The sequence below is a fragment of the Ranitomeya variabilis genome, chromosome 1, assembly GCF_051348905.1.
Source record: "Ranitomeya variabilis isolate aRanVar5 chromosome 1, aRanVar5.hap1, whole genome shotgun sequence".
NCBI lineage: Eukaryota > Metazoa > Chordata > Amphibia > Anura > Dendrobatidae > Ranitomeya > Ranitomeya variabilis.
In genome coordinates this window covers 872,862,813-872,877,622 of record NC_135232.1, presented here as the reverse complement: position 1 = coordinate 872,877,622, position 14,810 = coordinate 872,862,813, and the positions used below count along the sequence as shown (strand labels likewise).

Sequence of the window (14,810 nt, the reverse complement as noted above, 5' to 3'; positions counted from 1 at the left end):
CGGGGTCCTGCTGGAGGGGCGATGGAGGCTCCGGCTACCGACCCCTGAAGCAGGCTGTTAACCGAAGCCTGCAACCAATCAGTTCCTTGCGTGGCTGCTTCCCTCCGGAGCTGCTATAGCAAGGCCTCAACATCCATCGCTTGGGCACTACGAAGCTTCTCTTCACTGGCTGGTGAGTACCCAAATGGTTGCCCCCTCACGTGGCCACTGCCTATTATAAGGTCTCTCCCCCTTGCCCTGTGTCCGAACCCACCTTCCTCTTCAAATTCAAAAAACTCCGTCCCTCCCCTCAGCTACTGTTAACCCTATGGCCCCCCAACCTTCCTAATGAGCTCCCTATTGTCCCACGTCACCCTGTCATGGCGGCCTCCCCTGAGGGCCAGAGGCCCAGTACGGCCTTTCTGGTCCTTCAGTATCTATCTGGTCTGAACAGTGGAGTAGGAAACTGTCAACTCACTGCTCCATGTATGTGATAGACAGTACAAGAGACCTCAGAACACCGTGTGATCAACTAGCTTAAAAGCACAAGTATGCATAAGCAAAGCTGTTATTTTAACACTTTCCAACACAACAGACATACATAGCAATGTATTCTATTTTGCCTATGGCTAAAAGAATTCCTATAAGAAGTAAGACGGCATTTTTTTTTAAATGCAAAATGACTTAAATAAATGCATAGTGGTGCTTTGTAATAATCAAAACTTTTAAAACCAGATACTTCCTTGCCAGAAAATAGAAGTCTTAGTCCTAATGTGATTACTCTGCAAATCTATATTAAAGTGTCTGGGTAACTTTTAGAAAGTTTCCCGCTAGATTTTAAAATCATTTTCTCCTGAGTCCAGCCCTGTGACCACACTTGTGCTCTTACTTGAACACTATTATGGGAGTACTATAGTTGGCATTGTTATAGGGCATAGCCCCTGGCATTGAGAAACTACAGTTGTGCTGAGAGAACTGGACCGATTTTTAATACGTTAAGTGTGACACCGGCCTTACACAGCTTATTACCCTCTGTGCGTTCTCCATCACTGTGTACACAGTGTTATAGATTGCTGTGTAATCAGTAATAGGAAGTAACTGCTGGCGCTTTCTCCTACATATAGAGCGGTCATGTGATCACTGTCAATAGCAAGGGAGCAGGAACTGCTTCTTTATAGGAGACCAAGACAGCTCTGCTAAGGAGCTAGGAGGCTGCATTTTCCTTGTAACTAAGGGTAATATACCAGCAATATTTAAGTCTACGTTCACATTAGCGTTCGGCGCCGCAGCGTCGCCGCATGCGTCATGCGCCCCTATATTTAACATGGGGGCGCATGGACATGCGTTGTGCTGCGTTTTGCGACGCATGCGTTTTTTTGGCCGCAAGCGTTGGGCGCAGAGAACGCAGCAAGTTGCATTTTTTTTGCGTCCAACTTTCGGCGAAAAAGGACGCATGCGTCGCAAAACGCAGCGTTTTAGCGTGCGTTTTGTTGCGTTTTTGTTTGCGTTGTGCGTTGCGTCGCCGACGCAGCGGCGCACAAAGCAAATGTGAACGTAGCCTAACTGCCCCCCCCAAGAGGTCTCTTTTGATCTTACAGTGGGAGCAATGTGTAAAGTAAATGGGGAAAAAAGGCAAGTAAAAAGTAAATAAATGACACTATCAATTTAAGTCCCTGTTACGACCCCCACCCAATGTCTGATATAGAAAATGTTTATTACATAATGCGGAGCATATTTTTGTAACCATATGTGGTCGTGAGGAGGGGAAAAAACACACTTATTTCCCTTATTTTTACACTATCGCCTGATATCAGCAAAAATAAGACATAAGTGACAATAAAAACGTAGCCCCATGTATCACAAAAAAGGTGCAAAAATTACTTCATATCTGAACGATAAAAATCTGTATAGCTTTTTAGACCATACAGTATTTCTCTCACACTTGCCACGCACTTCATATTCCATACACCTGGATATAAGACTCAACCCACTACCTCTTCTAATTCCCACACTCCTGAGGAAGCAGGGTAAAATGTGCGTTGGGGCTCTGGACATTACTAGGTAAGCCTTATGTTTGCAGGCATGTCTCATGGACTGTTCATTCTTTTATACATCCTTTATTAAGTATACTGGTATGTGTTGCTAACTACAAGCAGTCTATCACTTGATCCTCCATACCCTTCATTATATATTCCTTGCACTACACAATTGCCATCAGTGTTATTTACTTATTAAATTTATACTACTTGGAGCACTGTCGCTCTGGTTGTTAGGAACTTCAGTGACCGTATATACCATTAGGGTCACTTACCTTTTTAACACACATTTTGCACTGTACATGTTTACACCGCACCTTTAAAGTATAAAGAATCACATATTTTAGATATTTTAAAGAGCATAGGACAAATGTGAGCCAAGCCTTACTGCAATCTTTCATAGGCAGAATGAACTAATCAACAGCAGGTGAAGAATTTGTTTTATTTCTTTTACACCATTCCTTGTGCAGTATAAGTTATTAGATGACTTTATTGTTCAGGTCAGGCGATTACAGCGATACTAGATTTATATTGAGTTTTATGTTTGGCTGATGTCGCACACTAAAAGTTGCTTTTTATAAAAAAAAATAAAATAATAAAGTTTTGCATCACCATATTTTGAGAGCTATAATTTTTCTATATTTATGCCGACAGTGTCATGTAATGGCTTGTTTTTTGCTGGACGAGTTGACGTTTTTATTGGTACCATTTTCGGGCACATAACATTTTTTTCATCGCTTTCCATTCAGATTTGTGGGATGCAGAATGAACAAAAAACAGCAATTCAGGATTTCTCTTTTTGAGTTTTTTTTTATTCCATTCACTGTGTGGTAAACGTGATAAGGCAACTTTATTTTTTGGGTCCGTACGATTATAAAGATACCACATTTATATCATTTTTTAATGTTTTGTCGCTTTTACACAGTAAAAACTTTTATAGAAAAAATAATTGTTTTTGCATCACTGTATTTTAAAATGTTTAATTTTTGTATTTCTCCACTAACTGAGCTGAATGGCAGCTTGTTTTTTGTGGAAAGTTTTCAGTTATACCATCTTTATTTCCATTTGACTTTGTGATCACGTTTTATTCCAATTTTGGTACTGCGGTATGGTGAAAAAGCATAGTTTATTTTTTTACAGTGTGTTCTGAAGGGGTTAACTAATGTGACAGTTTTATCTTTCGGGTCGTTCTGGATGTGGCGATACCAAAAATGTTTACTTTTTTTTTGTTTATTTCTGTTTTTACATAAATATACAAAAGTATTGGTTTAATATTTTTTTTATTTATTTTTTATTTTTTTTAAGTTTTAAAAACAAATTAACTTCTCTTTTCTTAGTCCCTGTATGGGAAAACATTTTTTATTTTTCTGATCATTGGTCTCATGCATTGCAATGCACATGTATGGCGATGATTCAGACCTGTCTGCTTTATACTAGAAGATCCCCTGTTAGACACTACTGCTGGCTGGGTTTAAGAGGCTTGAAATAGCTGGCAAACCAGGTCATCATGTGACCTCCAGCTGATATGACAACCCTCGGCTCCCCGTGATAACGTCACAGGGGTGCTGGAGAGGTAAGAGAAGGTGCCCACTCCCTCTCGCAATCTTCCTAATGCCAGGATCGCTATTGATCCATTAACAATCTTATATCTGGTCAGAAACCAACCCCAGGAAGCGTAAAAGTACTAGCCAGACTCAGACGTGGGAAATAGGGTTTCAAGATAAAAGAGCAGGTGAAAATTAACTGATATTTTAATTGCCGAAAGGTGCACGAGACAATACAAATAGTCAGTCAGGATGGACGAGTGGTCTAAGGCGCCAGACTCAAGAGTGATCTTTTTTCCTAGTTAATGATAAACTTACCTGGAGCAGCCAGTGTTGGGCAGCGGCTACCAAGGCAAACAGAATCATGAGGTACATTAAAAGAGCTCTGGATACACCTGATGAGAATATTATACTGCCTCTGTACAAATCCCTGATTAGACCACACATGGAGTGCTGTGTACAGTTTTGGGCACCAGTGCTCAGGAAGGATATAATGGAACTAGAGCAAGTACAAAGGAGGGCAACAAAATTAATAAAGGGGATGGGGGAACTACAATACCCAGAGAGATTAGCAAAATTAGGATTATTTAGTCTAGAAAAAAGATGACTGAGGGGCGATCTAATAACCATATATAAGTATATAAGGGGACAATACAAATATCTCTCCGAGGATCTGTTTATACCAAGGAAGGTGACGGTCACACGGGGGCATCTGCGTCTGGAAAAGAGAAGGTTTTTCCACCAAAATGGAAGAGGATTCTTTACTGTTAGGGCAGTGAGAATCTGTAATTCCTCGCCTGAGGAGGAGGTGATGGCGAACTCGGTCAAAGGTTTCAAGAGAGGCCTGGATGTCTTCCGGGAGCATAACAATATTGTATCTTACAGTTATTAGGTTCTTTAGAAGGTCGTAGATCTGGAGATTTATTCTGATGGAATTTAGGCTGAACTGGATGGACAAATGTCTTTCGGCCTTGTTAACAATGATACTATGTTAAATATATCCAGATATTGTAGCCATAAGTACAGATAAAGGTAGGGTACAGGTAAGGGATTGCAGTTAGCTGTATGTGTCAAGTTACCTTTTTTATAGCATGTGGGCCCCAGGGAAGCGCTCGAGTCCACAGGTACTTACTTAGTTTCTGGTTCATCTCCACGCGTGACGTGATGTGGCGTGGCTTCCGTGACAGAACAATGACACTGGCTAAAGGTGTGTGGCTAGCTTTTAACCCTTAGCGCCCTCCCCCTCCCATATTTGCCATGGTCCTCTGGTTTGGACTGAAAGCTCCCTTGACATCCTAGCTGATATTATTCCCAATATCTAAGATGGGTCATAACTTCCTAGTGGGAGGTCCAAACGGGACGACTGATGTCTCAAAAGGTTCATTGGGGCTGGACCGATATGGAGAGTTCAAACTTGGGTTTGGTAAGTGGTTCTGGAGAGCAAGTCTCGATAGCTCGGCATACGGGACAGCTAGAGAAAGATGAGACACAGGGGTGTGTGCGGAGGGCTCCCAGGATTCTGGTCATATACTGGACTTAACCATGAGGTGCATGGTACTCTAATAATTCATCTGTAGGTGTCGGTGCCTAAGTGTCTATGCTTTCCATTGATAGCTGATTGATGTTGGCCGGCTTCCCAATGCATTAAATAGCGGGAAAAACACGAAAAATCCGCAAAATTTATGAACATGCTGCGTTTTTTACAGCGATGCGTTTTTTTTGCGGAAAAAAACACATCATGTGCACAAAAATTGCGGAATGCATCCTAAATGATGGGATGCATAATGTATGTGGTTTTTATGCGTTTTTATAGCAAAAACAAAAGGCAAAAAAAACATGAAAAATCCCCAACGTGTGCTCACAGCCTTAAAATTACAAAACAGAAAATGGGCTGATGTAAACATTTGGGTTCCTTTCATGGTTAGTACCAAGTAGCACCCTATTTTGAAAGTATTACAGCTTGTAAATGGTTTTTGCAGCAAGACAAGAATTTTTAAATTTTTGTTTGGATGAAAATCCCTCATTCTTCCTTGGAAAATTCTTCCAGTTCTGTGAGATTCCTGGTTCGTCTTGCATACACTGCTATTTAGAGATCTAGCCACAGATTTTCAATGATAATCAGATCAGGGGCTGTGACGGCTATTGTAAAACCTTCAGCTTGCGCCTTTTGATGTAGTTGTTTGTGGATTTTAATGTGTGTTTATGATGTTGTTCATTTGTAGAAACCATCCTCTTTTCAACTTCAGCTTTTTTACAGATGGTGTTATGTTTGCATCAAGAATTTGTTGACATTTCATTGAATCAACTCTTCCCTCTACCCATGAAATGTTCCCCATGGCATTGGCTGCAACAAATCCCCAATGCATGAATGATCCACCCCCATGCTTAATGGTTGGAAAGATGTTATTTTCCTGAAATTCTGTGCCCTGTTTTTATCCACACATTCCTCTGATCATTATGGCCAAATAGTTATATTTTAACCTCATCGGTCCACAGATCTTGTTTCCAAAATGCATCAAGCATGTTTAGGTGTTCTTTTGCATATTTCTGACACTGAATTTTATGGTGAGGAAGCAGGAGAGGTTTTCTTCTGATGAGTTTTCCATGATGGCCATATTTGTGCAGGTGTCCAGAGTCTGCTACATTTTTCTGAAGGTCTTTTGCAGTCAAGCTTAGGTTCTGATTTGCCTCTATAGCAATCTTACAAGCAGCTCTCACTAAAATTTTGGCTGGTCTTCCAGACCTTCTCTTGACCTTCACTGTTCCTGTTAACTGCCATTTCTTAACTAACTTTTTGAACTAAGGAAAGGGCAACTTGAAAACTCTATCTTTTTATAGCTTTGTCTGCCTCCACCATTTTCATTTTCAGGGTGCTAGGCAGTTGTTCAGAAGAACCCATGGCTGCAGTATTTTGACAAAAGGTTAGAGAAGGCTGGGTTTTTATAAAGCTGGGAAATTTCCATTATCTAGACTCTCCCAACTATGATGGTGAACAAGCCATAACCCTAACAGACTAATTAAGGTTTTAATCCTTGGTCAAAATGATCTGTGCACACAAATCTCCAAGAGTGCACAAACTTTTGCATCGACCCACTTTCCTTTTTGTAATTTTTAAAATGGAAAAATGACAATAAATATATATTTTATCTAAAATACAAAGGAAATGTGTCCTCTTTAACTTCAGCCCTTTCAGTTTCAACTTGCTTAACTGTTCACAATAACAGTAATTTTGACCAGGAGAGCCAAAACTTTTACATGCTACTGTACATTGTACAATGAATCATGATGAATTCTAATGCCAGATTCGCTTAAATATTATCAGAGACGAACATATTTTTCTGTAGTGTGATGCTGTCAAATTAGTGGTGAATGTGTATGAATTATGTTTTATTTATGATATTATTCATGTTAATTAATTTTCCCACAGTGGTTTATATTGTTGGTATTCACCCTTCATAACCCACCTAAAAATCATTTTTGAGTTTAATACTGGTAGATTTTACAGGAAACTTGTCAGCAGGATTGTGCACAGTAACCTACTGACCGTGTCAGTTCGCCGTCGTTATACTGATTACAATGATGCCTTGGTTGATGAAATCTGTCTTGTGGTTGTTGTTTAATCTTTATTTTCAGTTTTCAGTTAATGAGATTCCCCTGCTTTTTTGTATCGCAGATGGATGCTACTGCGCAGGCGCGGCCAGCGCCATCTTGAGAGGGAATTTTTTTTTTGTCTGAATACATGTATATCACCAAATGAAATAAATACATGGACATTATACATGCGATCATGCTACTGCGCAAGCATCTCTACCAGCCTGCTGCATGTGAATTTTTTTTTTCAAAACATATTATATTCAGTATGTAAAATAAGGGGCAGGTCAGTGAGGGATCAGTGACCTGTCATAAGCCATACAGATGAATATCTAAGCAGAGCTCAACATGACCCCCCCCACAGGCCGCCCTGAAGCACAAGAATCTCATTAACTGAAAATAAAGATTAAACAACAACCACAAGACTGATTTCATCAACCAAGGTATCATTTCAATCAGTATAACGGCACCGAACTGACACTCTGTGTAGGGTTGCTGGGCACAATCCTGCTGACAAGTTCTCTTTAAGTTACATCACTATCTCTTGCCTTTTATGATGTTCCCCATACAAATAACGTCATGTCAAAAATGAATAACCATGGAAACAGCAAAACTGATGGTACTGTATCTGTGGATACTGAATTTACATGCATTTATAATATGTTCTCCAAGCAATGAACGTATAGTCACAACCTTCTGGCTGCCTCTATTTTAGGGCCAAGGACTCTGTTAAACATTTTCAAGTCTATCAGTGTGGGACATCAATCAAGTTCGGATTCAATGAATTCTTATCTGTAAAAGATTTTATCGAACATTTTGCTAATCAGCCCTTGATTGGAAGCGAATCAGGTATGCCTCATTGGATCTGGTAATGTTTTTTTTGTGTTGGTACACATTCTATTGTTCTCACGCTGTCTTAAAACACCACACAGTACAGGGATTATTCTATCTGCAGTACTACATATAATCCAAGGTTGAAAGGCTTTGTAAAGGTCTGTTTACACTGGGCGACGTGCAGTGTTAAACAAACTTCAATCTGCCACACGCTTCAGCATCAACCTACACACCCCATTTCACATGTCCACTGTTGCTCTTCGCAGCGTGAGTCCTGTTTACACTACTCTTTGTCCAACATATGAGCATTTTTCTCATTGGTTGCATGAACAGTAGCCTGTTTAGACTGCATGATTATTGGGAAATTAATGTTCTTAGGTGCAGTCGTTCACTATAATCGCGCAGTGTAAATAGGCTTTAAGAAACTTGTGGACAGAAAATTGCAAATACACTCCTAAATATGAACACAGCCTGTGTCGCCTAAGGGTATGTGCACACGTCAGGATTTCTTGCAGAAATTTTCCTGACAAAAAAACGGAAATTTCTGCCAGAAATCCACATGCGTTTTTTTCGCGTTTTTTGACGTGTTTTTGATGCGTTTTTTGTGCGTTTTTTCCCAGATGCATAGTATTGCGGGAAAAATGCAGAAAATCCGCAAAATTAATGAACATGCTAATTTTTTTACCGCGATGCGTTTTTTTCGCGGAAAAAAACGCATCCATGTGCACAAAACATGCAGAATGCATTCTAAATGATAGAATGCATAATTCATGTTTTTTTAAAGAGTTTTTATAGCGTTTTTAGCGCGGAAAAACACGAAAAAAATGCGAAAAAACCTGAACGTGTGCACATGGCCTAAATGTTCTAACATAGCCTGCAGCATCTCTGGGCTTGTCTCCCACCAAGCACATCTGGGACATCATTGGTAAGGAATTGCAAAGGCAGCTGCCAGCAGCGGACCTTTATGATTTTCAACCATTCATAATCTCATTGATAGCAGCCAAGTCATGTAGTTGTGTCTTTGTCTACACATGGCACTCATATTTGATATTGAGTAAATCAAGATGTTTTCAAAATTTTCTTTCCATTTTTTTCATCATTTGCATATTAACATGTCATGTTCCACTATTTAAAAGCCCAAATAAGGAGTGGTTAAAAAACCCAGAACATGAGTGAATCTTTCAATTCTAACTTTTTGTCCTGATTTTGACTTGCCACACAAGAGAGAAACGGTGTTGTATGTGTTTTGTATCCTTTTTTCACATCCATTTTTGAAAACTGAAGGCGGTAAACTGAGCCTTTCCTTCATGGTCACTTAGCAAAGGAACAGTTAAATATAGATAGAAAGCTGTTCAAAAACAGATGTCTTCCATTTTTAATGACTCCGCATACACTTGAATGGTAGTGGCTAATCCACGAAACTGGACCAGAGTAGAAAATGTTTAACAGAATGGATATGGATATGGAGCGCCCCCGCACCGCCGCAGGGCCGAGGGGTACCCGGAGCCGGGCCTCTGAGTCTCTGCTCTGGGGGTTGTCACGGTGGCTAGACCCGGTCCGTGGCCCTGTCCGTCAGTGGGGGACGTCCGGTGAAATAGGTGGTAGTAATGGTAGCGATGTAACGGTGCGGTTGTGGGGTGTAAGTCGCGGTAAATAACGAGGACACCAGTTTGCAGTCTCTTTACCTCTTTACTGGAGATCTCTGAGTCCTCAGTCCAGAATACGGTTCACCAGGCTGCGCAAGTCCGGCCGGTCCAATGGCACCTCCAGAGTTCTCCTCTCAGGTGGAAATCTGTGCCTTCCTTCTAGCGCTATGTGTTGTAGTCCTTCCCTGCTGTGCTTACGGAAAGTAACCCCACAACGGTTGTGTCTGTTTCTTAAGTTCCCTCACAACTCGATTTGATGTTCCTCTGAAATCCACCCCTTCCCTGTATTCAGGTTGGAACGGCACCCGTTTGTCAGGTAGGCCTGGAGTTCTTCCGGGACCCTAGAGACGCCCCTCTCCCGCAATTGCCCCCCAAGACTTCATAGGTGATATGTGGTAGACAGCCCGCCTGAGACCGACTGTCCTGCCGCTGTTTGGAGTATGGCTTGAAGCTGTATTCTAATCCACTCCCTCGGCGTTCCGGCCACCGGTATTGCGCCTCAGCAAGGTGCTGCCTCTTTCAGCACAACCCCTGCTGGTATTCTCCTTCTGCTTGATCTCGTTTCTCACTCAGCACAATCTGTCTCGCTTCTAGTCCTTTCCTTGAGTCCCGCCGCTTCCAAGAGCCTGCGCGGACCCGTTACGATCTTTCAATGCCAAGCCTCTGCCAGGATCCCACCCCTGGCAGAGACCCTACAGTCTCTCCCTTCACAACACCCCCTGCCACAGGGTGTTGCTCCGTTCAATCCCGTCAGCGTTTTCTCTAACTTTCTGCCTGACCCCCAGTTTACCCACTATGGTGGGGAGTGGCCTAATGAATAGCACCCTTAGCTCCCCCCGGAGGCCCAGCTGTGAAACATATTGGTGTCTGTGATACCTGATTGGAGGAACTCCTTCGGTGCCATCGAACGTACCATGGCTCCCCTTAGCGGCGAAGCCACAGTACTGCAACGACCAGAACTCTGGGGCGCTGCACTCCCCCCTGGTTAAACACAGTACTCCGGGACTGGGAAGAAAAACAACAATACAGATTAGTAAACAGACATACAATTTTGTTGAGTGCAAAACAATAAGTATACTTGAACAGGCTTCCCTTTATGGGAGGTGAGGACACTTTTAACGTTACAAACATGGTCAACATTATAAATTACAGGCTATGCATAACTCCTGTTACCCAACCGGGTATTCTACTTAGTGCAAATTCTGGAACAATAAATTAACATTGCCTTAGGAAACATACACTCTTAGTTTACCAAAGGCCTTCCTATAATCACATTACAGGGTAAGGTAACTTCACATTCTCCTACTTTGAACCTGCAGGACCGCCTGTCCCTATGGCACCAGACCTACTGCCTCTCCTTTCTTTTACAGGACCGCCCTGTTCATCCAGGGCCTACTGCCTTTCTCTACTATACATGGTATAGACATAACATTCCTTTCGTTTAAAGAACTCTGAGCCAGCTCTACTCGGCTCCTTTAAGGACTCACTCTCTAACCCCTACGGGTTCACTCTCTGTCCTTAGTAACAAAGTAACTTTCAATGGGGATGCGGGGTTTACCTTCTATCCTCACCTTCATTATTACTTCGCTTACTTTCAACTATGCAGACCTCTATCTCTACCCCTACGGGCTCTCTGCATCTTTTCTTTCTGCAAAACATTATTTAGACATTTCAACAAATTCAACACATATAACTTAGCATGTAAAACAGTTACATTTCTTTTCAAGGCATCATTATGGCATTACTGTTCTGCAACAGTATCTCTCTCAAGTTCAGTTTCTTCACATCCCCTTTAAGAGGGAACCAAGTCTTTCTAAGGTAGCTCGTCTTCTCAGCCTACCGGCCCATGCAAAGGTTCCGGCATGGTATCTTCGCAAAGTGTCTTTAACTAGAACCGGTAGGAAAGGTATCTTCACAAAGTGTCTTTGGCTCAAACAAATAGGGCAAATATCTTCGCAAAGTGTCTTTGGCTAAAACCAGTAGGGTGCACCTTTAAGAAGGTGCAAACTATTTACAAGGGAAGTTCGAATCATGCACAGTCCATGATTTCTGCAGTTTGTATAACTTTTGTGCAACAACTTCAGAAAAGGAAAACAAACAAAGAGGATCCCGGGTTAACAGAGGGATCCATTAACCCTGGGCGGGTTTAGCAGCAACTTAAAGGAATAAAAGACAAACAGTAACTATTTACATTTTCAGGTTTCCGAGGTTTACTCTTTTTCTGGTGGCTGGGGCTCCCGGCCCCCGGCCACTGCAGCACCAGTGTCCTCGGTTCGAACATGCAGATGGACTCGACTGGCCAGCTCCGGGGCTGCCACTAGGCGTACCGTTGCGATGGTGACAAGTTCAGGCGCTCCCGGGACCAGGTCTGGGGCTGCAGGTGCCGCAGGCCCAGACATACACCGCCGAACATTCCGTGCAAACCACCCCAGTGGGTTCAAGTGGCGGCTGTAGGTCACTGGATCCCCCTTTTGTAACGGTTCTCTGCTTCGGCCACAACAAGGAGCCCTCACGTTACAATGCGCAACGAAAACATCAGTATCCAGTCCCGGCTCGTGTATGAGGCCCCACCCCCTTTTTACATGGTAGGCCAACACAGTGCCTCGCCTTACCGCGTCTCTGTCATCCCATGCCAGGGGGGGTTGTTGTACTTTCGGTGGGCCCATCGACTCAGCTCCTCTCCGTCCTTTCCACTGCAGAATCAAGCACTGTCTATATTGTTCCCATGTAAGCACCGCAAGAGTGGACCCGTTCTCCCGGGATCCATCTGCTCTAAACCAAGGGGTGTCCCACCGAAGAACCACTCCATCTAAGCTCACATCTACAGGCTCCCCCACTCCAGTCGACAGCGGTGGCACCATCCTCCCCAGGTCGTCGGGGGATAGCACCATTAGCCCTGCCGAGATAAGTCGCTCCCTACTGCGATGGAGGTGGGCCATGGAAGCGGGCTCGTGAAGGGGAGCAGGGGCGTCGGCCATACCTGCGCCTAATGTGGTTCCATCGGTGTCGCTCCGGTCCGTTAACAAGGACGCTGGAATCTGCTGCAGCCCGGACCGGGGCTCCTCCAATGGGATGCTCGGACTCCGCTCCGCTTGCTGTGGTTCCTCCTCCTCTAACTCCGAGGTCGGGATTGGTGGACGTAGCTTCGCTGTCGGATCCGCATGCTTCCGGTCCATCTCCGGTGAAGAAAGGCAGGCCTGAACTGCTTCTTCCTCGCTCAGGCACTCGCCGTTCATCATCGCTGCCTGATAGTCGGTGGCAGTGCATGCACCTAGCTCCGCCATTTCTCTGAGGTCGGGCTTCTCCGTCACCAGCCTCTCGCCGTTGCATATCAAGGGGTGTTTCTCTTCTGCTTTGGGGCAGGTCATTCCTCTGCAGCCAGAAGTGCAGGGGGCGGTAGCCATTTCTCGTGCCACACTGGGAGTCTCCGCCCATAACACGCCCTCCTTCCCCTTGGGTGTAGCAATGGCGGCGCCTTTTGGCGGGAACTTTTGGCGGCTAATGGCGCAGCACAGTCTTACAATAAAGTACAGTCCAAGCACAACAAATCACAGTCTCTAGGCACACATGACCTGATTCTTCAGGCTTAAGTAGATCCTGTTCGTGACGCCAAGTTGGAGCGCCCCCGCACCGCCGCAGGGCCGAGGGGTACCCGGAGCCGGGCCTCTGAGTCTCTGCTCTGGGGGTTGTCACGGTGGCTAGACCCGGTCCGTGGCCCTGTCCGTCAGTGGGGGACGTCCGGTGAAATAGGTGGTAGTAATGGTAGCGATGTAACGGTGCGGTTGTGGGGTGTAAGTCGCGGTAAATAACGAGGACACCAGTTTGCAGTCTCTTTACCTCTTTACTGGAGATCTCTGAGTCCTCAGTCCAGAATACGGTTCACCAGGCTGCGCAAGTCCGGCCGGTCCAATGGCACCTCCAGAGTTCTCCTCTCAGGTGGAAATCTGTGCCTTCCTTCTAGCGCTATGTGTTGTAGTCCTTCCCTGCTGTGCTTACGGAAAGTAACCCCACAACGGTTGTGTCTGTTTCTTAAGTTCCCTCACAACTCGATTTGATGTTCCTCTGAAATCCACCCCTTCCCTGTATTCAGGTTGGAACGGCACCCGTTTGTCAGGTAGGCCTGGAGTTCTTCCGGGACCCTAGAGACGCCCCTCTCCCGCAATTGCCCCCCAAGACTTCATAGGTGATATGTGGTAGACAGCCCGCCTGAGACCGACTGTCCTGCCGCTGTTTGGAGTATGGCTTGAAGCTGTATTCTAATCCACTCCCTCGGCGTTCCGGCCACCGGTATTGCGCCTCAGCAGGGTGCTGCCTCTTTCAGCACAACCCCTGCTGGTATTCTCCTTCTGCTTGATCTCGTTTCTCACTCAGCACAATCTGTCTCGCTTCTAGTCCTTTCCTTGAGTCCCGCCGCTTCCAAGAGCCTGCGCGGACCCGTTACGTTCTTTCAATGCCAAGCCTCTGCCAGGATCCCACCCCTGGCAGAGACCCTACAGTCTCTCCCTTCACAACACCCCCTGCCACAGGGTGTTGCTCCGTTCAATCCCGTCAGCGTTTTCTCTAACTTTCTGCCTGACCCCCAGTTTACCCACTATGGTGGGGAGTGGCCTAATGAATAGCACCCTTAGCTCCCCCCGGAGGCCCAGCTGTGAAACATATTGGTGTCTGTGATACCTGATTGGAGGAACTCCTTCGGTGCCATCGAACGTACCATGGCTCCCCTTAGCGGCGAAGCCACAGTACTGCAACGACCAGAACTCTGGGGCGCTGCAGATCCATAAAAAAAGACATGTAAATAGTTCTGTTAAACTCTATGGACCTGTGTACTGTCTGCTATAAAAATAGACTGCACGTTTGAATTGTACTTTTCATAGATCAATAGTACAAGTGAATACAATATCAGAAACCTAGTAGTGCATCTTCTCAGAGAAAACCGCTTCTTTCTCCATTTATCAGACTTTGGCCCATCTCCCTGCTCTTGCCTCCTGAGCTCTTTATTAACTCTGAAAAAACAGCCCAAATCAATATTTCTCAAGAGGAACGAGTAATTTATCTCACCACAACTGGATTCACAGCTACACTAGTCAGTACTGCTGTATGTCATCCATGCCTTCTTGTGTGTGCACTAACAAAGAAAAAAAAAAGCAGGAAACGAAACCCTCTGTGTTTAGTGTATGGAA

At 44.3% G+C, this 14,810-nt stretch overlaps 1 protein-coding gene across 2 annotated transcripts in view; it reads left to right on the top strand.

Moving 5' to 3' along the window:
* DAPP1 (dual adaptor of phosphotyrosine and 3-phosphoinositides 1) overlaps nt 1-14,810 on the top strand; it is a 114,687-nt gene that overhangs the window by 66,008 nt on the left and 33,869 nt on the right. For both annotated transcript variants that reach the window (XM_077277579.1, XM_077277585.1), the window contains one exon: nt 7,866-7,999. In XM_077277579.1, coding sequence (XP_077133694.1) covers nt 7,866-7,999 — 134 coding nt within the window. The remainder of the gene's footprint in view (nt 1-7,865; nt 8,000-14,810) is intronic.